This window comes from Tursiops truncatus, chromosome 5, assembly GCF_011762595.2.
Source record: "Tursiops truncatus isolate mTurTru1 chromosome 5, mTurTru1.mat.Y, whole genome shotgun sequence".
In the NCBI taxonomy this organism is placed as follows: Eukaryota; Metazoa; Chordata; class Mammalia; order Artiodactyla; family Delphinidae; genus Tursiops; species Tursiops truncatus.
Genome location: NC_047038.1, coordinates 91,514,973 through 91,542,412, shown reverse-complemented (window position 1 = coordinate 91,542,412; position 27,440 = coordinate 91,514,973). Strand labels below are relative to the sequence as shown.

The following is a 27,440-nucleotide window of genomic DNA, read 5'->3' as shown; positions in this document are numbered from 1 at the left end:
GATTTCATGTTCATTTGGAGTTATCACTGTGAAGTTTTGAGTTGTGATAATATAACTGTTTTAACTACTTTTATGTATGTTTATGTACGTTGATCAACTTCAGCAAAAGGCTGATTGAAATTCTTGTTTACTTTTTTATTTTATATCCTTGCAGATCCATTTTTACTAATAAACATTTTCACATTATGGAGCATGTTAAGATACCAGTGTTTTTATTGTATAGCCAATTCAGAATATATCTTAGTTTTTCTGTGAAAATTAGAAGTAATGAAAAAGATTAGGAAAAATGTTCAGTACTTTAGGTGATTTTTATCAAAATATTTACAGTTTTCAGTACTGCAGTAGAACCTACAAGTAAATAGAGTATTTGGTTGTGCCTGCATGCAACATGTAGTCTATTCTTGAGTAATTTTCCAAGTCAGAGTCATATGATGACTGTCAGTGGGTTGGGTTTTTTTCCTTCTTGTATCTTTTATGTTATAATATTGATGAATCTCTGTCTCTTATGCCAGAAATATATGAGACTAAAAGTTAGAATCCCAGAGAGTCTGCAGCATAACTCAGCACTAATGGTTCAGACATTTGTCTTAAAAGTCTTTTTTGACACCACATTGGTGATCAGGTAAAGACTGACAGTAAGGGGAAAAAAGCCATTGTGTATTGGCCGGAATTCCATTCCATTCATATGTCAGCTTCGATATGGTTAAGATTAATTTCGTCTCTAGATTTATCTGAAAGTGAAATTTGTGTATCTGTCACTGTTGTGGCGCAGAGCCCTGTAATAGCTCTGCTCTCCTTGCCAGCCACTGCTGCCTTGTGATTTTTTTCCCCCTTATCTCTTCAAGAAACACATTCTTGTTTACATACCAATATAAGAGTCGGTATATTGGTATGTTTCATTTGAAAAGTTGCTCAGTCTTGATGGAGACTAAGTAGAAATATAAGCTAAAGTAGAGTATAAATTAATTCACCGAAGCCAGGGTTGCAAACTGGCAGCACAGTCTGCCAGTATGATCTGTTTGTCACACTGTTTTAAAAATATTTGAATTAGTTGCAAAAAAATAAATTGACTTCAGGTTTAAAATTGTGTAAATTTCACACAGAAAATCTAGATTTTCTATTTCTTGGGAAAAATGGGAATATATAACACTACTAAACTACTGCTACTAAATTCTAAAGCCCGCACACTACTAAATTCTCCTGCAGCAGTAATTTGCTGGAATTTAGGAACTGCTGCCATTTAAAAAAAACTGTTCACACTGATCCCTTCTGGCAGTCAATAAACACCTAGTCTGTTTCATTCATGAATGTTATCAGCCTGTATCTTGTAGGCATTTGAGTTTGCAACCCCTGCTGTAAAAGTACACAGTCATTTTAGCCTTAACACTATGACAATAGGCTTATTAACATGTTTACTCAGCTGTAGCTTAATCACCTCTTTAGTTGAAAGGTATATATTGCACTGTGGTATTTCTACTTTAAATACTTAGTAGCTCATTTCTTGCAACATATTGACTTCTTGATTAGTAGTATAGTTTTTTAAAAATTGACGTTAAAGTAGAGAAAGGAAAAGTTAGACCAATATATTTTGTCTTTATGTGGAGCAATTGCTTATCATGTAATTTGAAAAGGAAATTACCTCATATGTATACAAAAGATTCTTCCTTGCTATTTTATTTATCCTTTTTTAATTAGGTGGGTTTAGTGGATTTGGGACACCGTCTACAACAGCAGGTTCTGCATTCAGCTTTTCTGCTCCATCTAACACGGGCACTACTGGTAAGAGGACATCTTTTTTTTTTAATTTTATATTTTTGTGGCTGTGTTGGGTCCTCGTTGCTGCGTGCAGGCTTTCTCTGGTTGTAGCAAGCTGGGGTTACTCTTCGTTGCCCTGTGCGGGCTTCTCGTTGCGGTGGCTTCTCGTTGCAGAGCACAGGCTCTAGAGCACGGGCTCAATAGTTGTGGCTCGCGGGCTCTAGAGCGCAGGCTCAGTAGTTGCGGCGCACGGGCTTAGTTGCTCCGTGGCATGTGGGATCTTCCTGGACTAGGGCTCGAACCCGTGTCCCCTGCATTGGCAGGCGGATTCTTAACCACTGCGCCACAAGGGCAGCCCAAGAGGACATCTTATATCATTTGTAGAAGCAAATGAGCTACAAGTCAGCTTTCTTTTTTTTACCTTAAACAATTTAAATTTTTCATTCAAAGGACTCTTCGGTGGTGCTCAGAACAAAGGTTTTGGATTTGGCACTGGCTTTGGCACAACAGCTGGAACTAGTACTGGTTTAGGTACTGGTTTGGGAACTGGACTTGGATTTGGAGGATTTCATACACAGCAGCAGCAGCAGCAACAAACTAGTAAGTATAAGAGGTTTTCATTTTCAGATATAAAGCCATAACAATGTAGGCAACATTGTTGAGTGCACTGTTCAAAACACTTTAGTGGATATCTTTTTTTTTTTGGAGGAATTATAAAGTATTCCAAAAGCTACTTCTTGTGTTTATATATGATGATAGCACCTGGCAAAGAAACAGATTGGCATGAGATTCTGATTATAAGGCTTCTGTGTTTAGTATCATTCCTTTAAAACTTTTGTTGTTGTTGATAAAAATAACACAAATATAGAAAGTGGCACAGAGGTACAGCTTCGTGAATTGTATATAAGATGAACGCCACTGTAACCACTGCCCATGTCAGGAGGTAGACCCTGGCCAGCCACTTCAGAAGCCCTCCAGGTTTCCCTCCTAGTCACTTCCCCATCAGAGGAAATATAGTTTTGCCTTTTGTGTTGATCACTTCCTTACTTTTCTTTATGGTTTTGTCTTGTATTGTTTAGTTTCATTTGTCTTAAATCTCTGTAAGTTCCCCTTTTAGCTCTTTCTTTTTTATTTATTTTTCAATTTGTTGAAGAAATCAGATCATTTGTCCTGTAGAAGTTGTCAGTCAGAACTTTACTGATTGCATTCCTATTGTATAGTTAGCATATCCCTTTGTATAGTTAGCATATCCCTTTGTCCTCTGTATTTCTTGTAAATTGGGTTGAATCTAGGGGCTTATTTATGTTGATAGTTCAGTTTTTTGTTTGTTTGCAAGACCACTTTATAGGTAGTGATGTATTTTTATCAAGAGGCATGTAATGTCTGATTCTCTCTATTTTTTGTGATGTTAGCAGCAGCCATTGGTGATCATTACCTAGATCCATTAATTCATTGGGGGTTGTAAAATGGTATTATTCCAACCGTCTGATTCCGTTGTCATTTATTTGTTGAAATACTTCTATAAAGAGAAACTTTACCTCATCCACTATTTGGTTGATTCTTTCCCTTTATTCTTAGCTTTCAAAATAAAGAGTTTGTTCCCTATCATTCTCCAAAGGTAACCAATTTTTTTTTTTTTATGTCAGGAACTCAAGTATTTAAATTATTTGATATTTTTCAGTCCATCGCAGTTTTCCATATTGATGTTTAAATTGTTCCATCTTTGGCCAGTGTAAGCTTCTTCAGGTTGATTCCCAGGTCCTTTCAGACAAGTGTAGAATTACTCTTTGATAGCTTCCTTACTAGCTGGTGTGGCAGTATGTTCCAGGGTTATCTTGTATGGATTAGTTTATTTAATTATCACAAGAACTCTATGAAATAGAACTCTTGTTACCTCCATTTTATAGGTGAAGAGAGGTAACTGAGAAAATTGTGACTTTTCTATATATCTTCCAAGATGTAGTATAGGAACATAAATTCAAGTTCCTTGACTTCCTTTGTAATGCTCCTTTTGCTTTTCCATAGTTTGCTACCTCTTAAAACCACTTTTGTTTCATTTTTCTTAGGTAAGTTGATTGATTGGCTGCAATTCACCCTACTCAGTCATTGAAGATTACTAACATATTAAACATGAATTTCAAGAATTATCTAACCAATAGGATGAAGATAATAGAATTATTCTTTCTGGTGTTACAATTATATCTTTCTTACTGTCCTTCTGCAACAATACAAAGTTTGATGGAAATCCAAGTAGTTAAGGAGAAGAAAGGAAAAGTGAAGTTTTTTCTTTGTTTCTTGACATAAAGTCTCTTCAACTATAAGTTATTATAGTTGTGCTTACTCTTGTTAGGAAAAATGGGAATTTGCTGTTCATTTGCAGAATGAAAAGGGCTCATTCTGCTGAGTGTATGTTTTATGTCAGGCACTGGGTATATAAGGTTGCTCGTAGTCTACAATGAGATAGAATAACAAACATCCAATTAGGTAGAATAATTAACATTCAATTATAAAAAATATGTATGTGTGAAAGCACTAAAATAGACCCATACAAGGTGCTTTGGAATGTAGAGGAAGAGTTGAATCTTAAGGGAATTAGCCAGTTGATAAAGTCAGAAAAGGGTATTCCAGGCAGAGGGAATAACAGTGACAGAGGCATGAATGCATGGCACGGCGTGATGAATTTGGGACCTGCTGTTGAAAGGAGTTTGAGTTTAATCTGCAAAGATTGTGGAGCTTTTGCCTCATTTTTTAAAACTCCTGCTTGTATGAGGTGCTTGCTGTCTGGTTCCACCATCTCTGATATGTCTAATCTCTGTTATCTGCTGATTCCTGGACAGTACCTTTTCTTCATTGAGCACTTTGGCAGCTGGCTCTGAGTCCTGCTTTTCTTTCCAACTTGTACTATCAATCTGGGTTATTTTAGCATTCACATGGCTATGTACTCAGACGGCCATACCATCTACCTTTTACTCCAAAGACCTTCTCCATTTCACTTTAGCCACAATTCTTACCTTGGACTTTGGCAACATCTGAAACTGTTCTAGTTCCATAATCAATCAATAATCTAATTCCAATCATCAATAATAGTGCATAATCAAACATCCCACAACCTATTGCTCTTTTAGCCTGACTTTTCAACCACTTCCAACATAGCTGTTCCTAGACCTCATTAGGATCTTAGAGCACTGACACTTTCTGCTCTTCCATCAGCTCCTTCCTGTCTCACTGTCCTTTCTAATTAGCTTAGAGCCCTTGTCCTTCCATTTCTGTCACTCTTGCCAGTATGCTAAACTTCCTTATCCTTGTATCATGTCTGCTGGAAAAAACAACCCCAAGCCTGTGTAAGCCCAACTGTCTGTCTAGATACTGCTTGAGAAAATCATAGAGTACAGAAGATTGAATCTCTAAATTCTTAATCACCAACCCAAGTTGGGGCCTCAACATTGCCTGGTAATCCTGTTAAGTTTTTATTTTCAAATTTTTCTCCCACTTTCTGTAAGTTATTTTAAACCTTTATTCTCTTCAAATCTCAAAGTTCTCTGTTCTCACTTTTAGTAGATGGCATTGACCTCTGCTTCAAAGAGAAAATAGAATCCCTCATTGTAATTCCTTCAGTTGCCCACTACCGAATCTTATTTATCTACCTACCGCTGTAACCCATCCTTTTCTCTTTTCGCCTGAGCTCTGGATCTCATATCCTCCCACCTTCTGGGGCTCCTTGTGCTGTTGATTATTTTTCCCAGCAGACCCCCACCCCATTCTACCTCTCACCCCCCACCAAAAACAAAGTCTTCAGCTTATCTGTCCGAGGATTATTCTCATTCACATTTAAACGTCTGAAGTTTCTTTTTTCTAAAAACAGAAACAAAAAAATAAAACTACTTTAATTTCACATCTCACTTCAGTTATCTCTTGCTATCACTCTCTTCTCGCCTTCATAAACTACTTGAAATAGATATAGAAGAATGGGATCCCCTGCTGCTGTCTTCTGTTACCTCTTAGCCCACACTGATCTGTTTTCTTCTTTCTTTACCCAGTCAAATAGTTATGGTCATTAATCATCTCAAATCCAATGAACATCTACTGTTCTTTAATTGTGAAAAATTCTAATACAAAAATAGTAAAATGACCCCATGTTGTACCAAATAGATTCAACAAAAGTCAGAACTTGCCACATTTGTTTTATCTATATCCTCCTTCCCCCCTTCTTTTTTTTTTGAAAGTATCAGTACTTTAAAGCCAATCCCAAACATGTAATTTCACCCTTACTTTACTGCTTTACTGTGCTTCTCTCTTTAAAAACATGGAGTCATTCCAACGCACAATTACTAATTCCTTGGTATCATCCTTAATCAGATTTCCCCATATGTCTCAGTAAAGTTTTCTTCAGTTGGTTTATTTGAATCATGATCTAAACAAGGTCTCTTAAGCTTCTTTTTAGTATAGAGAATTCCCTGCTTGCGTTTTTTTTTCACCCCACTCATGAATTGTTACAGAAACTGGACCAGTTGTCCTGTGAAATGTCCCCCAGTCTAAATTTTTTTCCTTGTAGAATCATTTGACTTTATGCCCCATATTTCTGGTAAATGAAGTTAGCTTTAGGTACTTTATTAGATTTAAGTTTGACTTTTTGGCATGAATACTTTGTGGGTGGTGCTGTGTGCTTCCTATTGTATCACATTATGAGGCCATCTCTTTTAGAGATGCAAAGATTGATCAGTGGGTTCAGGTGGTGAGAGCCAGTCTGTCTTGTAAAGTTCCCCATCAGTCTTTAACCTAATGGTTTCATTCATTGATGGTCATTGCCTCAATCAGTTATTTTATTAGGAGTTGCAAAATTAGGAGTTAGTGATTTTCTAGTTCTGCCCTCTCTTCCACACTGAAAGTCTTCTGTAAAAGGAGTTTTTCTTCATCCCCCCTAGACTGCTTGGTCACCCTGAAATGGAATCTGTGTAGGAAAGGCAGGATAAATTCTTTCTTTTTAACTGACAGTTTTTGTAAGAAGTGGTTGGTGGCCTGATTATTTCCAGTGGTGTCCAGGGTGTTGAGATTTTTCTGAATTTTTGATTTTTACTTTTAAAAATTATCATTTTGAATGCGTGAGATTTAGTAAATTGAGTGTGTTTGAGTTGGATGTATTCATTATTCTTTTTGATGCTCAAATTGTCACATTTTTGGCCAATGTGAGCCCTCAACTTCAATCATAGTCTGGTCTTTTTTTTCTCATACCCTATTGTTTAGTACTCCGTATTCCTTTTGCCAGCTCATCGTCCCCTCCTCTTTGACACAGATTTTGCACATGCTGTTCTTCTTGACGCTACCCCATGGCCTGGCTGACTACTTCCTTTAGACCTTAGCTGAAGTTCTTATGGGACAGCCTTCTCTTAACCCTCCTGCCCCAAGTTTGATTAGCTCCCTCATTTAGGACTCTCAGAGCCTCTACTTCGAGGCACTTATCACAACTGTTAATATTTGTTTGATATGCTCAGTTTGTTTAAAGAACCAGTCTTGTTTACCACCATATCCTTAGTGTTTGCCTCTATGTCTGACACTTAAGGGATACTCAGTAAATATTTGTTGAATGAATGCATGGTGAATGAATGAATGAAAATATGCATGTATGTATATGTGTATGATATATAAAACCAGGAGAGACTGCATTGTCAGGAAATCTAAGGGAGAAGAGTTTTTCAAGAAGGATGTGTATTCAGTGAAAGTTGAAGATTTTCTCTGAGGATTGAAGGAATGAATAATCAACAGCATGAGGGCCTGAGAAGGTAGAAAGGTGTGAGAAATCTAATATGCTAAGGCTTTAAAAGCGTCTGTAGGATTTTGTTATTTGAGTTTCTCAAATGCCTTCCAGCTAGTGAGCTCTGAGTAGACTAGTGTGATTGGAATCTAGTGTGAAGTGTAAATTAGTATAGATGATAGTTTGTTAATCTTATTTAAAAGTTGAGGAAGATAAAACCTAGGAATTTCTTGTCAGAAGCTGCATAGTGAGCATATAGCAAATCAGGATTCAAGTCTCCTGGCTTCTAATCCACTTCCCTACCATTTTCATAAATGCCCATTTGGGAATTAATAATACTCACGTTGAGAGTAACAGCAGCCCCTCTCTAGCCCTGTAGAAGCCCCATTGGCCTTGTGGTACTTGCAATCTTTAAAGCTGAAAGAAAACTTAAATATCATCTAATATAGTGGTCCTAAAACTCAGGTCATTTTGGTATTCATGATTTTTCTTTTATCTACATACCATTTGTATTATTAGAGAATTTTCTTTAAATCAGTTTACTTTTAAACATTTAATATGTTTATTTTGAAAGGAAAATCCAAACTATTGCTATAAATGGAAAACCAGTATCACTTGCTATAGCTGTTGTTTCTTTATAAAGAAACAATAATTGAACTTAAGTCCACAGTAAATATAATAGTGTTAATAAATTCTAACTAGATACCTTTGCTTTAAGCTCCTAGTCTTAGATTTGTGCTCCCCTTTGTTAAAATGTGAGATAAGTGATGACACGAGGCATTAAAGGCATACTAGCACCAAACTGAGACTTTAAAAATATATATAATCAGGGCTTCCCTGGTGGCGCAGTGGTTGAGAGTCTGCCTGCCGATGCAGGGGACACGGGTTCGTGCCCTGATCCGGGAAGATCCCAGGTGCCGCGGAGCGGCTGGGCCCGTGAGCCATGGCCGCTGAGCCTGCGCGTCCGGAGCCTGTGCTCTGCAATGGGAGAGGCCACAACAGTGAGAGGCCCGCGTACCAAAAAAAAAAAAAAAGAAAAAAATATATATATATATATATATATATATATATATCAGATAATTAAAATCAGATAATTAAAAGAGAAGTTTTTGTCATATGATTTAGTATCTGGTGACTCAACTGTTGCTTGACAAGATAATTTCATGTACCAAGGTTATTTACTTATCTAGCACTTTGGAAATACTGATCTGATCTAACAACTCAGCCCTTCTTTTATTGGAGAAATTTTAACACAGAATAAGTAACTTGTCCAAAGTTACACAGCCAGCTAAATCTTTGGCTTAGGATTTGCCCGTTTGTTGTTTTTTTTACTATATATTTCTTTGCACTAAGAGAAGGAAATTGTTTATTAAGCTGATATTGACATAACATTGATATAATGATTCTTTTTGCTTATTTTGTATCCTCCAATTTGTATATATTATACAACTGTAACAGTAGTAAAGGTTGTTTAAAAAAACAATTCTGCAACTTCACAGACTTTACCCTTTTTTCGCTGTGGGTCTAATATTAATATCATGGGTCTAAATTGTGTTTAATGGAATTAATTGTATTAAGATGATATCAGAAATGCGAGTTTAACACTATAAGGATTGTTCTAGCATATTACTTTCCTATTATTGCCATAACAAAGCATCACAAACTTAGTGGCTTAAAACATATTACCTTACAGTGCTGAAGATCAGAAATCCAGAACTAAATTTCACTGAGCTAAAATCAAGGTGTTGATAGGACTGTGTTACTCCTGGAGGCTGTGGGGAGAATCCATCCCCTTGCCTTGTCCAGCTTCTAGAGTCTCCATTTCTTAGCTTATAGCTCCTTCCTCCATCTTCAAAGCCAGCAGCATAGCATCTTCAAATCTCACTTTGACTCTGACCTCCCTCTTCCCTTTTAAAGAGCCCGAATATTATGTTGAACCCACTCTGATAATCCAGGATAATCTCAGTTTAGTTAATTTAATCACATCTGCAAAGTCCCTTTTGCTGTACAAGGTAACATATTTACAGGTTCTGGGGATTAGGATGTGGATCTCTTGGGGTGGGGGATATTCTGCTTACCATATCTAGGACCTGAATTGATTGATTCTTTTTTTGAAAAACTAATTTTGGGGTTCATTTTTAGCATTAGGTGGTCTCTTCAGCCAGCCTACACAAGCTCCTGCCCAGTCCAACCAACTGATAAATACTGCAAGTGCTCTTTCTGCTCCAACACTACTGGGAGATGAGAGAGATGCTATTTTGGCAAAATGGAATCAACTACAGGCCTTTTGGGGAACAGGAAAAGGATATTTCAACAGTAACATTCCACCAGTGGAATTCACACAGGAAAACCCATTTTGCCGTTTTAAGGTATTAATACTGCTTTTGATCTTCACTTGAAGAGTGTACGAGGAAATGTGATATTTGGATTAAAATAATACTAAGAAAACAATTGCTTGGTTTTTTAGTACTCCTTGAACATGGTACAGTAACACTTTCCTTTTAAAAGTACAAAAACTATAAAATTGAAGTGATTTCTTAACATATGTGTGATTGAGATGACTAGAATATGACTGAAGGAAGGTGTGACTAGAATGTAATTTATAGCAGGAAAAAATGTTAACAGAGGGGAAATGGTCTGCTTGGCACCTATAAAGGGGAGCCCCAAAACTAGAATTTAGTGGTTTTCATCTAATATTGCCCTGGAAAGTATACCCTAAACAGCATATCAGAGTAACTCTTCTGCTTGGTATGTATACTGTTGTCACTATTATAGCTGACTGCCAAAGCCAGTACTACAACATCATAGTATGTTTTCTTTGCTCTGATTCCATGCCTACCAAACAACTTTCTCATTTGAATTTAACTTCTCAGAGATTCTGCTTATCAGCCAGTGAGATTTAGGTCAACTTGGTGATGCATTTTTCGTAAAAAATTAACGTATTTCAATCCAGTTTATACGTCAGCCTCTTTTAAGTTTTGTTGGCCTATGTCAGTCTCTTAAACTTAATCAATGTGTACATAGGCTGGTGTTTGGAGTTGCAAGGCTGAGGATCAGACCCTTGAACATGGTTAAACAACAGAAAGTGACCAACCCATCTTGTTAGGGAATATCTCTTTATCTCATCACTCTACAAAAAGAAAGTATACCTTTTGAGTGTATATAGTTGAAATTTTAATACTCTTGTGTAGTGACTAAGAGGTATATAGTAGACATAGGTTGAATATAACAATTTAATTTTTTTCTTTCTTTAATTGATATATTAACATACATATGGTAAAATGCATAATGAACTAATACAGAGTGAATTTAAATTCTTTTTAAAAATTGCATTATGTGGTGACAAAAGAGAAAAAAGGCTTATGTCTAAAAGAGTAATTCTTTAGAAAGGTATAGTTTGTCATTTAATACATGTAAAATACTAACCTGTTTCATAAACTTTTGTATTACATGAAACCATAAAATAATGTAGACATTGTTTATAGCATTTATAAGTTGACAGTGTTATTATGGTACTTTAAAAGTATTTATTTGGTAGACATTTCTTTATATATCTTTATATAAACTTCGCTTAAGATTCCATGGGTCAGATATATAATAAAGTAAATTACATTTTGGTCCATGACTTTTGCAGTCATTTTTATGGCATGCAGGGTTGTTTCCACAGTGTTCGGAAACACCCAACAATGATGGATATCAAAGTTTTTCAGAGGAGAAAGCTATTTAGTTACTCTGTGGAAGAGGACATTTTAATTTCTCTCTCTAAGTTTATGTTATTCTTGGGTTAGAAAGTTTCTCTTTATAATTGTGTGACCTCCTAGGGCACAGAGTTATGGATAGAATCATTACATATTCCCTTCATTACCAGACATTAAGCTGTTTTCCCTGTTTTAGCAGATGTTAAGCTGTTAATATTAAACACGTGATTTCAGATCTGTACGTGTTTTTGATATTCTTTGTTTTGTCATTCCACAGGCAGTAGGTTATAGTTGTATGCCCAATAATAAAGATGAAGATGGGCTAGTGGTTTTAGTTTTCAACAAAAAAGAAACAGATATTCGAAGCCAGCAACAGCAATTGGTAGAATCATTGCATAAAGTTTTGGGAGGAAACCAGACCCTTACTGTAAATGTAGAGGGCATTAAAACATTGCCAGATGATCAGTAAGTATACATTAAATATACTATATATTTCTGTGTGCCTTGATCCAAAGAGAGTGATCAACAGTGTTTTTGTTGCTAAAGCACAAATTAAATCTCAAAGCAAAATATTTCTCAGCTAGTGATTCTTCAGTATTTATAGAAGCATTTGTTTAAAAGCTTTTTTCTTAATCTTGCGTTTCTTATTAGATGCTAATAATTTCTTAGATTTCTTATTCAGAAACAGGAAGAAACTTAATTATGGTTGTATGCAAATTAGGGGCCACAAAGACATTGGAATGTTTTAACTGATTACTGTACATGTTCATTTATGGATAAATATGGTTAACTTCCCTTGTCCTATGTATAATTATCATGCTTAGTGGCAAGACATTTGCTTTAGGATATCTTGGGTTAGAAGAATTATTGTTACCAGTGAGATATAATAACTGAAAGCAGATTTTACTTTTTGGACTAAATTGCAATGAAGCAGCCCATAAACTTCAACAGAATCTCCAAGGCACTTCTCAATTCTGGGGAAAAAAAAAAAATAACATTTACATAGGACTTTGTAGCTAAGCATACCTTTTATAGATAATATCTTACTTGCCTATGTCATTTTAACTTTATTTAGCACCCTTTAATTTAGAAGGGTGCTTCTGAATTCAGCTAACACCCTTCTAAAATCACATGCTGCATTGATATTTGTGGCTGTGAGTTACATGCTCCATATTTTATAACTTGGTTATCTTTCCCCCAGGACAGAAGTTGTCATTTATGTTGTTGAGCGTTCTCCAAATGGTACTTCAAGAAGAGTTCCAGCTACAACACTATATGCCCATTTTGAACAAACCAATATAAAAACACAGTTGCAGCAACTTGGTGTAACCCTTTCTATGACTAGAACAGAACTTTCTCCTGCACAGATCAAACAGCTTTTACAGAATCCTCCTGCTGGTATGTTTCCAGAGTCATGGAGTTGAGGAAATGAAAAATTTAGAAATACATGCTTCCTCTATTTTGGGAGGTGTTGCTTGGTTATTAATATTAATAACACCAGTGTCAGCTTATTGTGTCTGCTTATTTGGGACATAGTTTTGAATGTTTTTATTGTATTCATTCATTTAGTTTTTTCTATTATATAGTTAGTATGTTTGTTAGAAATTTGGGCAATGATGAACTAAAGAAAAATAGTCCATACTCCATCTACCCAAAGACAATGTAATCTTAGTATTTTATTTTTGTCTTATCTCTTAACTAAGTATTCAAGTAAAACCTGAATGTGTTCTCACCATAAAAGTTTCTAGATTGACTGTGTGATAGATCTTTACCTCTCTTCCATAGAAGTAACTATTATCAATAATTTATTGAACTTTATTAATACTTTATCTGTAATTTTAATGTAAGCATATGTATACTAAGTCCTTGAAAAAAGTATTCTGCACTATACATTTACTGCAACCTGCCTTTTTACTTATAGTATTTCTTAGTATTTTCCATGTCAGTACATAAAGATAAATCTTATTCTTTTTAAAAGCTGCGTGGAATACTGTGGATGTACCTTACTGAATTTAACCTCTAGGTTGTTTCCACCTTTTACTGTTATAAACTATGCAACAATTAACATCCTTGTAAATATGTCTTAGAACACATAGGTGTGTATTTTTTTAGAATAATCTCTGGTACTGAAATTTTTGAGTCAAGATTATGTATACAGTCAGCCCTCTGTATCTGGGAGTTCCACATCTGCAGGTTCTGCATTTGCACATTCAACTAACCACAGCTCCAAAATAGGAGAAAAAAGATTTTAGGAAGTTCCAAAAAACAAAATTTGAATTGCGGCGCCTTGGCAGCTATTTACAAAGCATTTACATTGTATTCGATATTATAAGTAACCTACAAATGATTTAAAGCGTATGGTAGGATGGCTGTAGATTATACGCAAAAACTACGCTATTTTTTACAAGGGACTTGAGCATCCCCAAGGAGTGGGGTGGGCCTGAACCCTATTCTCTGTGGATGCCAGAGGGATGACTGTACTTAACATATTGTTAGAACTGCCAAATGGCTCTCCAGGGGAAGTTCTACCATTTACATTCATAACAGGAATGTGTTACTTTTCCTCATATTTTTAATTTTTCTAATGTTTTCTCATTCTGCTCTATTTTTGCCAACAATGGAGATTATCAGTCTTTAATTTTGCCACTCTGATGGCAAAAAATTAATATTTCATTTGCATTTCCCTGATTACTACTAAAGTTGACCAGCCTTTTGTATGTTTATTAGTCCCATGTTTATAATTTTTGTGAATTACCTATTCATGTCGTTTGCCCATTTTCTATTAAATTTTTTGTCTTTCTGATTTAGAGGGGCTCTTTCTATATTCTGGAGGTTGATCTATTACCCTATAGGTTATAGATATTTGCTTTCAAGTCACTTTTTTATTTAGCTTTATCCTATAATTTTTTGTTGTTGTGGTCATATTTGACAATCATTTTTCATTACAGCTTCTAGGTTTTGTGTCTTACTTTAGCAGGGCTTTTCCCATACAAATATTATAAAAATGGAAAATAGTTCCTTTTAGAAAAAATATTTCTTCTTTGTGGTAGGTGTTGATCCAATTATCTGGGAACAAGCCAAGGTGGATAACCCTGATTCTGAAAAGTAAGTGTATCTTCATCTTGCTTTCATATAAGAACTAATATTTACTACCAGGGAAGCAAACAAATGCAAGCTGTTAACTATAATTCTTACATTCGAGGTGAGTTTATTTTCCTTTTCATTGCTTTTTAAAGAATGCTGATTATAGTAAAGCAGCATAGTGTGGTGAAAACATTAAAATCTGAGTACTAGTGCCCTAATTATATATTTGCATTTAATAATGCAGTTTTTGACCAAACTGTATTTCCTCATTCGTAAAATAAGGAGGTTAGGTGAAATCTCTGTGGTGTAACATTGTTGATTTCATAGTCATAGATCTGCCTTCGAACCCTAGAAATATAGTGAAATTACATGAGTGTTATTATGAAAACCTTACCGTGTATTTTGGAATAATAGGTTTAGGTCTGAAAATTGACCACTTGTATTTCTTCAGGTTAATTCCTGTACCAATGGTGGGTTTCAAAGAACTTCTTCGAAGACTGAAGGTTCAAGATCAGATGACTAAGCAGCATCAGACCAGATTAGATGTAAGAATCTATCTTCATTCTCTGGCCCTAGGAGTAGTATAGGGGTTACAGACCTTTCTTTTTACCATGTGTTTTAGTTACTGTTCTGTCTTAGGGGAGATAATACAGTATATACTGCAAATTAGCAATTATACTTTTATATAACTTCTTCATTATGGAGCCTCCAAAATCATGTAAACCTGATTTGATATATTTTAACAATGAATTTGGAATTGTGGCTTTTTTAATATAATACAAATTTATTTATTTATTTATTTATTTATTTATTTATGGCTGCATTGGGTCTTTGTTGCTGTATGCGGGCTTTCTCTAGTTGCGGCAAGTGGGGCTACTCTTCTTTGCGGTGCACGGTCTTCTCATTGCGGTGGCTTCTCTTGTTGCGGAGCACAGGCTCTAGGTGCACAGGCTTCAGTAGTTGTGGCTCGTGGGCTCTAGAACGCAGGCTCAGTAGCTGTGGCGCACGGACTTAGTTGCTCTACGACATGTGGTATCTTCCCGGACCAGGGCTCGAAACTGTGTCCCCTGCATCGGCAGGCGGATTCTTAATCACTGTGCCACCAGGGAAGTCCCAGAATTGTTGACTTTAACAGATTAATTAGACTGTTATTTTCAGTTCCAGCCAGAGAATGCATATTATTTTATTAAACACTTTTGAAAATGAAGGCTACAATTATGATTATGTTGTCATAGTGTATTATAATTTGTAGGTTAATGAAGCAAATTTAAATTATTGAATGCTTAAATCTACTTAATATTTTATGAAGTAGACTTTTGTAATCAAATGCCTAAAGGTGCTTAGACATCACCTCCATGTTCTCTTATATGGAATTCCTAATTAGATATTCATTTGGACTCTGAGTAATGTAAAGCTTACTGTTTTATGAAGCAACCCATTTCATTGTCAGCTGTAATTGATACAAGTTTTCTTTCTTATATTGATCCAGAATCTGCCTTGCTATAATTTACACCTGTTTTCTCTGGCATGTTTTGTAGGTAATCACTATGTTCCTATGATAGCCCTACAGATATCTGAACTTCATAATCATTCTTCCTTTTTAGTATTATTTTCTCTGGCTAAAAATTCCAGCATAGTTTTTTAATGTGACATGACATCCAGGCCTTAGTATCTTAGGCTGGATACACTGAATTTATTGGCATCACTTTTTAAATGAGTTGTCCATAGTACTATAAATGGGGTGTGACCAAAGTTCTTCAAAGTAAAGCCAAAGAAGCTATTATTTCTCTTTATTTTTATCAGTCTTGCTAGAGGTTTGTCAATTTTATTGAACTTTTCAAAGAACAAGTTCTTGGTTTTGCTGATTTTTTTCTTCTTCTGATTTTCTGTTTACAGTTTCATAAATTTTTGCTCATAACCATTTCCTTTATTCTGTTTGCTCTGGGTTTTTCTCTTCTTTTTTCTAGTTTCTTAAGGTAGCAGCTTAGGTTATTGAGACTTCTGATAAAGGCATTTGATGCTATTAATTGCCTTCTAAGCGCTGCTTTACCTGAATTCCCCAAATTTTCATAATGTTCTATTTGTCATCTTTGATTCATTAAAAATATTTTCTTTTCCCTTGAGTGTTCTATTTGACTATTGGATTTTTTTGACTAATGGATTATTTAGACTTGTTTCATATTCAAGTGTCTGGAGATTTTTCTGTTACTCTGTTGTTTTCTAGTCTAATTCTGTTATCATCAGAGAACTTTGTATGATTTCAATTCTTTTAACTTTGTAAAGGTTTTTTAAAAAAATAAATTTATTTATTTATTTATTTTGGCTGCATGGGGTCTTTTTTTTTTTTTAACATCTTTATTGGGGTATAATTGCTTTACAATGGTGTGTTAGTTTCTGCTTTATAACAAAGTGAATCAGTTACACATATACATATGTTCCCATATGTCTTCCCTCTTGCGTCTCCCTCCCTCCCACCCTCCCTATCCCACCCCTCCAGGCTGTCACACAGCATCGAGCCAATATCCCTGTGCCATGCGGCTGCTTCCCACTAGCTATCTACCTTACTACGTTTGTTAGTGTGTATATGTCCATGATTCTCTCTCGCCCTGTCACAGCTCACCCTTTCCCCTCCCCATATCCTCAAGTCCGTTCTCCAGTAGATCTGCGTCTTTATTCCTGTCTTACCCCTAGGTTCTTCATGACATTTTTTTCCCTTAAATTCCATATATATGTGTTAGCATATGGTATTTGTCTTTTTCTTTCTGACTTACTTCACTCTGTATGACAGACTCTAGGTCTATCCACCTCATTACAAATAGCTCAATTTCGTTTCTTTTTATGGCTGAGTAATATTCCATTGTATATATGTGCCACATCTTCTTTATCCATTCATCCGATGATGGGCACTTAGGTTGTTTCCATCTCCGGGCTATTGTAAATAGAGCTGCAATGAACATTTTGGTACATGACTCTTTTTGAATTACGGTTTTCTCAGGGTATATGCCCAGTAGAGGGATTGCTGGGTCATATGGTAGTTCTATTTGTAGTTTTTTAAGGAACCTCCATACTGTTCTCCATAGTGGCTGAACCAATTCACATTCCCACCAGCAGTGCAAGAGTGTTCCCTTTTCTCCACACCCTCTCCAGCATTTATTGTTTCTAGATTTTTTGATGATGGCCATTCTGACTGGTGTGAGATGATATCTCATTGTAGTTTTGATTTGCATTTCTCTAATGATTAATGATGTTGAGCATTCTTTCATGTGTTTGTTGGCAGTCTGTATATCTTCTTTGGAGAAATGTCTATTTAGGTCTTCTGCCCATTTTTGGATTGGGTTGTTTGTTTTTTTGTTATTGAGCTGCTTGTAAATTTTGGAGATTAATCCTTTGTCAGTTGCTTCATTTGCAAATATTTTCTCCCATTCTGAGGGTTGTCTTGTGGTCTTCCTTATGGCTCCCTTTGCTGTGCAAAAGCTTTGAAGTTTCATTAGGTCCCATTTGTTTATTTTTGTTTTTATTTCCATTACTCTAGGAGGTGGGTCAGAAAGGATCTTGCTGTGATTTATGTCATAGAGTGTTCTGCCTATGTTTTCCTCTAAGAGTTAATAGTTTCTGGCCTTACATTTAGGTCTTTAATCCATTTTGAGCTTATTTTTATGTATGGTGTTAGGGAGTGATCTAATCTCATACTTTTACAGGTACCTGTCCAGTTTTCCCAGCACCACTTATTGAAGAGGCTGTCCTTTCTCCACTGTACATTCCTGCCACCTTTATCAAAGATAAGGTGTCCATATGTGCGTGGGTTTATCTCTGGGCTTTCTATCATGTTCCATTGATCTATCTTTCTGTTTTTGTGCCAGTACCATACTGTCTTGATTACTGTAGCTTTGCAGTATAGTCTGAAGTCAGGGAGCCTGATTCCTCCAGCTCCTTTTTTCGTTCTCAAGATTGCTTTGGCTATTCGGGGTCTTTTGTGTTTCCATACAAATTGCGAGATTTTTTGTTCTAGTTCTGTGAAAAATACCAGTGGTAGTTTGATAGGGATTGCATTGAATCTATAGATTGCTTTGGGTAGTAGAGTCATTTTCACAATGTTGATTCTTCCAATCCAAGAACATGGTATATCTCTCCATCTATTTGTATCATCTTTAATTTCTTTCATCAGTGTCTTATAATTTTCTGCATACAGGTCTTTTGTCTCCTTAGGTAGGTTTATTCCTAGATATTTTATTCTTTTTGTTGCAGTGGTAAATGGGAGTGTTTTCTTGATTTCACTTTCAGATTTTTCATCATTAGTGTATAGGAATGCCAGAGATTTCTGTGCATTAATTTTGTATCCTGCTACTTTACCAAATTCATTGATTAGCTCTAGTAGTTTTCTGGTAGCATCTTTAGGATTCTCTATGGATAGTATCATGTCATCTGCAAACAGTGACAGCTTTACTTCTTCTTTTCCGATTTGGATTCCTTTTATTTCCTTTTCTTCTCTGATTGCTGTGGCTAAAACTTCCAAAACTATGTTGAATAATAGTGGTGAGAGTAGGCAACCTTGTCTTGTTCCTGATCTTAGTGAAAATGCTTTCAGTTTTTCACCATTGAGGATGATGTTTGCTGTGGACTTGTCAAATATGGCCTTTATTATGTTGAGGAACGTTCCCTCTGTGCCTACTTTCTGCAGGGTTTTTATCATAAATGGGTGTTGAATTTTGTCAAAAGCTTTCTCTGCATCTATTGAGATGATCATATGGTTTTTCTCCTTCAATTTGTTAATATGGTTTATCACATTGATAGATTTGCGTATATTGAAGAATCCTTGCATTCCTGGAATAAACCCCACTTGATCATGGTGTATGATCCTTTTAATGTGCTGTTGGATTCTGTTTGCTAGTATTTTGTTCAGGATTTTTGCATCTATGTGCATCAGTGATATTGGCCTGTAGTTTTCTTTCTTTGTGACATCCTTGTCTGGTTTTGGTATCAAGGTGATGGTGGCCTCGTAGAAGGAATTTGGGAGTGTTCCTCCCTCTGCTATATTTTGGAAGAGTTTGAGAAGGATAGGTGTTAGCTCTTCTCTAAATGTTTGATAGAATTTGCCTCAGAAGCCATCTGGTCCTGGGCTTTTGTTTTTTGGAAGATTTTTAATTACAGTTTCAATTTCAGTGCTTGTGATTGGTCTGTTCATATTTTCTATTTCTTCCTGATTCAGTCTTGGCAGGTTGTGCATTTCTAAGAATTTGTCCATTTCTTCCAGATTGTCCATTTTATTGGCATAGAGTTGCTTGTAGTAATCTCTCATGATCTTTTGTATTTCTGCAGTGTCAGTTGTTACTTCTCCTTTTTCATTTCTAATTCTATTGATTTGAGTCTTCTCCCTTTTTTTCTTGATGAGTCTGGCTAATGGTTTATCAATTTTGTTTATCTTCTCAAAGGACCAGCTTTTAGTTTTATTTATCTTTGCTATTGTTTCCTTCATTTCTTTTTCATTTATTTCTGATCTGATTTTTATGATTTCTTTCCTTCTGCTAACTTTGGGGCTTTTTTCTTCTTCTTTCTCTAATTGTTTTAGGTGCAAGGTTAGGTTGTTTATTCGAGATGTTTCCTGCTTCTTAAGGTGGGCTTGTATTGCTATAAACTTCCCCCTTAGAACTGCTTTTGCTGCATCCCATAGGTTTTGGGTCATTGTGTCTCCATTGTCATTTGTTTCTAGGTATTTTTTTATTTCCTCTTTGATTTCTTCAGTGATCACTTCATTATTAAGTAGTGTATTGTTTAGCCTCCATGTGTTTGTATTTTTTACAGATCTTTTCCTGTAATTGATATCTAGTCTCACGGCGTTGTGGTCAGAAAAGATACTTGATACAATTTCAATTTTCTTAAATTTACCAAGGCTTGATTTGTGACCCAAGATATGATCTATCCTGGAGAATGTTCCGTGAGCACTTGAGAAAAATGTGTATTCTGTTGTTTTTGGATGGAATGTCCTATAAGTATCAATTAAGTCCATCTTGTTTAATGTATCATTTAAAGCTTGTGTTTTCTTATTTATTTTCATTTTGGATGATCTGTCCATGGGTGTATGTTGGGTGCATAAATATTTACAATTGTTATATCTTCTTCTTGGATCGATCCCTTGATCATTATGTAGTGTCCTTCTTTGTCTCTTTTAATAGTCCTTATTTTAAAGTCTATTTTGTCTGATATGAGAGTTGCTACTCCAGCTTTCTTTTGGTTTCCATTTGCATGGAATATCTTTTTCCATCCCCTTACTTTCAGTCTGTATGTGTCTCTAGGTCTGAAGTGGGTCTCTTGTAGAATACATATATATGGGTCTTGCTTTTGAATCCATTCAGCCAATCTGTGTCTTTTGGTGGGAGCATTTAGTCCATTTACATTTAAGGTAATTATCGATATGTATGTTTCTATTCCCATTTTCTAAATTGTTTTGGGTTTGTTATTATAGGTCTTTTCCTTCTTTTGTGTTTCTTGTCTAGAGAGGTTCCTTTAGCATTTGTTGTAAAGCTGGTTTGGTGGTGCTGAACTCTCTCAGCTTCTGCTTGTCTGTAAAGGTTTTAATTTCTCCATCAAATCTGAATGAGATCCTTGCTGGGTAGAGTAGTCTTGGTGGCAGGTTTTTCTCCTTCATCACTTTCAGTATGTCCTGCCACTCCCTTCTGGCTTGTAGGGTTTCTGCTGAGAGATCAGTTGTTAACCTTATGGGGATTCCCTTGTGTGTTGTTTGTTGTTTTTCCCTTGCTGCTTTTAATATGCTTTCTTTGTATTTAATTTATGACAGTTTGATTAATATGTGTCTTGGCGTATTTCTCCTTGTATTTATCCTGTATGGGACTCTCTGTGCTTCCTGGACTTGATTAACTATTTCCTTTCCCATATTAGGGAAGTTTTCAACTATAATCTCTTCAAATATTTTCTCAGTCCCTTTCTTTTTCTCTTCTTCTTCTGGAACCCCTATAATTCGAATGTTGGTGCGTTTAATGTTGTCCCAGAGGTCTCTGAGACTGTCCTCAGTTCTTTTCATTCTTTTTTCTTTATTCTGCTCTGCAGTAGTTATTTCCACTGTTTTATCTTCCAGGTCACTTATCCGTTCTTCTGCCTCAGTTATTCTGCTCTTGATCCCATCTAGAGTACTTTTAATTTCATTTATTGTGTTATTCATCATTGCTTGTTTCATCTTTATTTCTTCTAGGTCCTTGTTAACTGTTTCTTGCATTTTGTCCATTCTGTTTCCAAGATTTTGGATCATCCTTACTATCATTATTCTGAATTCTTTTTCAGGTAGACTGCCTATTTCCTCTTCATTTGTTAGGTCTGGGGCATTTTTATCTTGCTCCTTTATCTGCTGTGTGTTTTTCTGTCTTCTCATTTTGCTTATCTTACTGTGTTTGGGGTCTCCTTTTTGCAGGCTGCAGGTTCGTAGTTCCCGCTGTTTTTGGTGTCTGTCCCCAGTGGCTAAGGTTGGTTCAGTGGGTTGTGTAGGCTTCCTGGTGGAGGGGACTAGTGCCTGTGTTGTGGTGGATGAGGCTGGATCTTGTCTCTCTAGTGGGCAGGTTCACGTCTGGTGGTGTGTTTTGGGGTGTCTGTGGCCTTATTATGATTTTAGGCAGGCTCTCTGCTAATGGGTGGGGTTGTGTTCCTGTTTTGCTAGTTGTTTGGCATAGGTTGTCCAGCACTATGGCTTGCTGGTCGTTGAGTGAAGCTGGGTGCTGGTGTTAAGATGGAGGTCTCTGGGAGATTTTCGCCGTTTGATATTATGTGGAGCTGGGAGGTCTCTTGTTGACCAGTGTCCTGAAGTTGGCTCTCCCACCTCAGAGGCAGAGCCCTGACTCCTGGCTGGAGGACCAAGAGCCTTTCATTCACACGGCTCAGAATAAAAGGGAGATAAAGTAGAGAGAATTAGTAGAAGTATGAGGAAAGAAAGAAGGAAAGGAGGGAGGGAGGAAGGAAGGAAGGAGGGAAAGAAGGAAAAAAGAAAGAAGATACAGTAGAAATAAAATAAAGTATAATAAAGTTATTGAATTAAAAAATATTTAGAAAAAAAAGGGACGGATAGAACCTTAGGGCAAATGTTGGAAGCAAAGCTCTACAGACAAAATCTTACACAGAAGCATACACATACACCCTCACAAAAAGAGGTAAAGGGGGAAAAATCATAAATCTTGCTCTCAGAGACCACCTCCTCAATTTGGGATGATTCGTTATCTAAAGGAGGGAAGAAAGGAAGGAAAGAAAGAAAGAAAGAATGAAGGTAAAGTATAATAAAGTTATTTAAATTAATTATTAAAAAAATTTAAAAAAAACCATGGACGGATAGAACCCAAGGACAAATGGTGGAAGCAAGACTATACAAACAAGATCTCACACAGAAGCATACACATACACATTCACAAAAAGAGGAAAAGGGGAAAAAATCATAGATCTTGATCCTAAAGTCCACCTCCTTAATTTGGGATGATTGGTTGTCTATTCAGGTATTCCACAGATGCAGGGTATATCAAGTTGATTGTGGAGCTTTAATCCGCTGCTTCTGAGGCTGCTGGGAGAGAGTTCCCTTTCTCTTCTTTGTTCTCACAGCTCACCGGGGCTCAGCTTTGGATTTGGCCCTGCCTCTGCGTGTAGGTCGCTGGAGGGCGTCTGTTTTTTGCTCAGACAGGACGGGGTTAAAGGAGCCGCTGATTCGGGGGCTCTGGCGCACTCAGGCCGGGGGCGGGGGGGAGGGAGGGGCACGGAGTGCGGGGCGGGCCTGCGGCGGCAGAGGCCGGCGTGACGTTGCACCAGCCTGAGGCCCGCCGTGCATTCTCCCAGGGAAGTTGTCCCTGGATCGCGGGAACCTGGCAGTGGCGGGCTGCACAGGCTCCGTGGAAGAGGGGTGTGGAGAGTGACCTGTACTCGCACAGAGGCCCCTTGGTGGCGGCAGCAGCAGCCTTAGCGTCTCCCTCCCGTCTCTGGGGTCCGCGCTTTTAGCCGCGCCTCGCGCCCGTCTCTGGGGTCCGCGCTTTTAGCCGCACCTCGCGCCCGTCTCTGGGGTTCGCACTTTTAGCCGCTGCTCGCGCCCGTCTCTGGAGTTCCTTTAAGCCGCGCTCTTAATCTCTCCTCGCGCACCAGGAAACAAAGAGGGAAGAAAAAGTCTCTTGCCTCTTCGGCAGGTGCAGACTTTTCCCGAACTCCCTCCCGGCTAGCCGTGGTGCACTAACCCCTTCAGGCTATGTTCAAACCGCCAACCCCAGTCCTCTACCTGCGCTCCGTCCGAAACCGAAACCCGAGCCTCGCAGCCCCGTCCACCCCGGCGGGTGAGCAGACAAGCCTCTCGGGCTGGTGAGTGCCGGTCGGCACCGATCCTCTGTGCGGGAATCTTCCCGCTTTGCCCTCCGCACCCGTTGCTGTGCACTCCTCCGCGGCTTCGAAGCTCCCCCTTCCGCCTCCCGCAGTCTCCACCCGTGAAGGGGCTTCCTAGTGTGTGGAAACTTTTCCTCCTTCACAGCTCCCTCCCACTGGTGCAGGTGCCGTCCCTATTCTTTTGTCTCTGTTTTTTCGTTTTTTCTTTTGCCCTACCCAGGTACATGGGGAGTTTCTTGCCTTTTGGGAGGTCTGAGGTCTTCTGCCAGGCTTCAGTAGGTGTTCTGTAGGAGTTGTTCCACGTGTAGATGTATTTCTGCTGTATCTGTGGGGAGGAAGGTGATCTCCGCGTCTTACTCTTCCGCCATCTTCAAGGTCCCCCCTGCATTGGGTCTTCGTTGCTGCACGCGGGCTTTCTCTAGTTGTGGCGAGTGGGGGCTGCTCTTTGTTGTGGTGCGTGGGTTTCTCATTGCGGTGGCTTCTCTTGTTGTGGAGCATGGGCTCGAGGTGCGTGGGCTTCAGTAGTTGCGGCACACAGGCTCAGTAGTTGTGGCTTATGGGCTCTAGAGCACAGGCTCAGTAGTTGTGGCGCATGGGCTTAGTTGTTCCGTGGCATGTGGGATCTTCCAGGACCAGAGCTTGAACCCATGTCCCCTGAATTGGCAGGCAGATTCTTAACCACTGCGCCACCAGGGAAGTCCTTAACTTTGTAAAGGTTTTTAACCCACGTGCCTATGAAAAGAATGTGGATTCTTCTGTTCTTGGAGTTTTCTGTTAATGTCAGTGAGATCCATTTGATAGATTGTTCAGTTTTTCTATATTCTTACTGATTTTTTTGGTCTACTAGTTCTATTGTAAGAGGAGAGTTGAAGTCTCCAGCTACAATTGTGGATTTGTCTTTTTCTCCTTTCATGTATTTTGAAGGTTTGCTGTTAAGTAGCTAAGTATCTAGGATTGTTACATTTTTTGGCATATATACTTTTTATTTTTCCATAATGTTCCTCTTTATCCCTGGGAATCCTCTTTGCTCTGGAAGTCTACTTTCTCTGATATTAACATAAAGCCACTCCAGCTTTCTTTTGATTAGTGTTTGTATGGTATGTCTTTCTCCATCCTTTTACTTTTAACCTACGTTTATCATATTTGAAGTACATTTTCTGTAGACAGCATAAAATTTAGATTTAGACCTACAATCTTATTGTTAACTGTTCACTCTATTTTTCCTTCCTATTTTTCCTCTTTTTTGCATTCTTCTGGGTTATTTGGACATTTTTTAGTATTGTTTTTAATTTATTGTCATTTCAACTATCAGTTTTTTTAGTGGTTGCTCGAGGGCAGTAGTTCTCATTGGGGGTTGTGGTGGTGGTGATTTTGTCCCCCAGGGCACATTTGGCAGTATCTGGAGACTTCTTTGGTTGTTACAGCTGGGCGGTTGGGGGGATGCTACAAGCATCTAGTGGGTAGAAGCCAGGATTCTGATAAGTATCCTACAGTGTACAGAACAGTAGCACTCCAACAAAGAATTATCTGGCCCGAATTAATAGTGTTAAAACTGAGAAACTCTTTTCTAGATACCATAATGTATTTCCTTGCACTAGAGCTAGAGCTGGGTTTCAACACGGCCCAAAACTTCCAGGTTTTGGGCCGTGTTGAAACCAAACTTGGGGGGCTGCCAGAGAGGAAAATAATGGTAAACTCACCACTGGTTCAGTGATACTTCAAATTCGTGTCTTCTTCCTCCTGCCAGTTTTCATTTTTCAGAGTCCTCAGGTAGTTGCCCATGCATTATGTTCATTTTACAGCTGTCTTCAACAGGAGAGATAGAATGGCATGTACCTAGTCTATCTTGTCCAGTTTTTCTATTGGGCGTCATGTCTTTTCTTTTTGGATTTCAGGAGTTCATCATTTATTATAGATTTTAACCCCTAGTCTGTTTATATCATTTTAAATATCTCCTACTTTTCTCATCTGTTAACTCTGTCTTTAGTGTCCATAGTTGAACAGCAAACCCTTATTTTGTTGTTGATTTACAATGCTCTGTTAATTTCTACTATACAGCAAACTGATTCAGTTTTACATATATATATATATATATATATATATTGTTTTTCATATTCTTTTGCATTATGGTGTATCACAGGATATTGAATATAGTTCCCTGTACTATACAGTAGGATCTTGTTGTTTATGAAGACCTTAATTTTAATGTAATGATATCCATTGGTTTGTTTTGGCCTTGTGTTTTCTTTTTTGGGAATTTGCTTAAGAAATCATTCCTCACCTAAGGTCTTAGAGTCTCCTATATTTTTTTTTCTATGATTTTAGACTTTAACCTTTCCCATTTGAGTCGTCTGTCCTCGTGGAGTTCACTTTATATATACTAAGTGATATGAACCCAACTTTCTCTAAATAGTGGGTCAGTTTTTCCAATGTCATTCACAAAAAAACTATTTTCTTCAATGATTTATCAAAGAAAGCATTTATCAAACCAAGTTCCCATATATATGTGATGTAGTCTGTTCTTAAATCAGTTTCACATTTTTTTACTCTTATGGCTTTGTAGTATATCTTAAATATATTTGGTAGAGTGAATCTCCAATCTTCATTCTTTTCACATTTTTAAGCTCTTTATGGATCTTCATTCTTCTATAACAGTTTTAGAATGAGTTTATCAAAATGCTAGAATTTTAGTTGGAATTGCATTAAATATATAATTTGTAGATAATTAAATCTTAATAATATTAAATTATTCCATTATCAACATGTTGTTTCTTTACTCATTGAGGTCTCTCGTGTTCTTTGTAACAGTTTTTAAAATAAGCTCTTTAAAAATCATAGGCATTTTTTCTTGGTTAATTCCTAGACTGTTTTAGTGTTTGTCAATAAATACTGGGAGTGGGTAACATTTCTTTTATTCTTAGTATTGCTGGTATAGAAGAATAATTACTCTTTTTGTCTAGAAGCCCTGCCAACTTTTCAAAACTGAGATGGGGAGGGTGCCTGGGTTACGTAATATAAAATATGGTCACCTAATTTTGTCCCTTCAACATGGCCTGGCATTGGAAAGTTTCCTTAAAAGGTGATATGTGTAGGTAGACATGCTAAAATATGTCTTGTACAATCTTCTTACCCTCTTACTTATAACATCTCAAGGTAAGCCAGTGTCATAGAATGATTAATTATGATAGGAACAATAATGGGGTTAATTTTGATTGGGAAGCTATAATTAAATAGGATTTTAACTCACTCTGTAAGGTTAAGACTTTCATAAGGTGGAACAGTAGGATTTCAGGCTAGGGAAAGAGCAAATCAAAGATCCAGAGACATAAAAATGTCTTCAGTTGTGTGATATCCTTCCTTTTCCCCTCCACTGTGAGCATATCCCTCCATAATATTCCTTCACAATTGATATTGGACTATATACTACATTTTAGGCCCCTCCTGCATGTCACTTTATAGATCTTAACTTTTTCCATTAATGGCCTGGTTGTTGGCTCTGTTCTACAGTATTATTTCAAGTTCCTTAATTATTTCTGAAGTGTATTATTTTATTTTTTTTTTGCGGTACGTGGGCCTCTCACTGTTGTGGCCTCTCCCGTTGCGGAGCACAGGCTCCAGACGCGCAGGCTCAGTGGCCATGGCTCACAGGCCCAGCCGCTCCGTGGCATGTGGGATCTTCCCGGACCGGGGCACAAACCTGCGTCCCCTGCATCAGCAGGCGGACTCTCAACCACTGCGCCACCAGGGAAGCCCAACAAGTATATTATTTTTCTATACACTTTGCCTCATCACTAAATTTTCTG

At 37.3% G+C, this 27,440-nt stretch overlaps 1 protein-coding gene across 2 annotated transcripts in view; it reads left to right on the top strand.

Annotated features, from left to right (window-relative positions):
- NUP54 (nucleoporin 54) overlaps positions 1-27,440 on the top strand; it is a 37,887-nt gene that overhangs the window by 2,266 nt on the left and 8,181 nt on the right. For both annotated transcript variants that reach the window (XM_033857146.2, XM_033857145.2), the window contains exons 2-8: positions 1,696-1,779; positions 2,206-2,355; positions 9,647-9,873; positions 11,480-11,667; positions 12,404-12,600; positions 14,253-14,307; positions 14,738-14,831. In XM_033857146.2, coding sequence (XP_033713037.1) covers positions 1,696-1,779; positions 2,206-2,355; positions 9,647-9,873; positions 11,480-11,667; positions 12,404-12,600; positions 14,253-14,307; positions 14,738-14,831 — 995 coding nt within the window. The remainder of the gene's footprint in view (positions 1-1,695; positions 1,780-2,205; positions 2,356-9,646; positions 9,874-11,479; positions 11,668-12,403; positions 12,601-14,252; positions 14,308-14,737; positions 14,832-27,440) is intronic.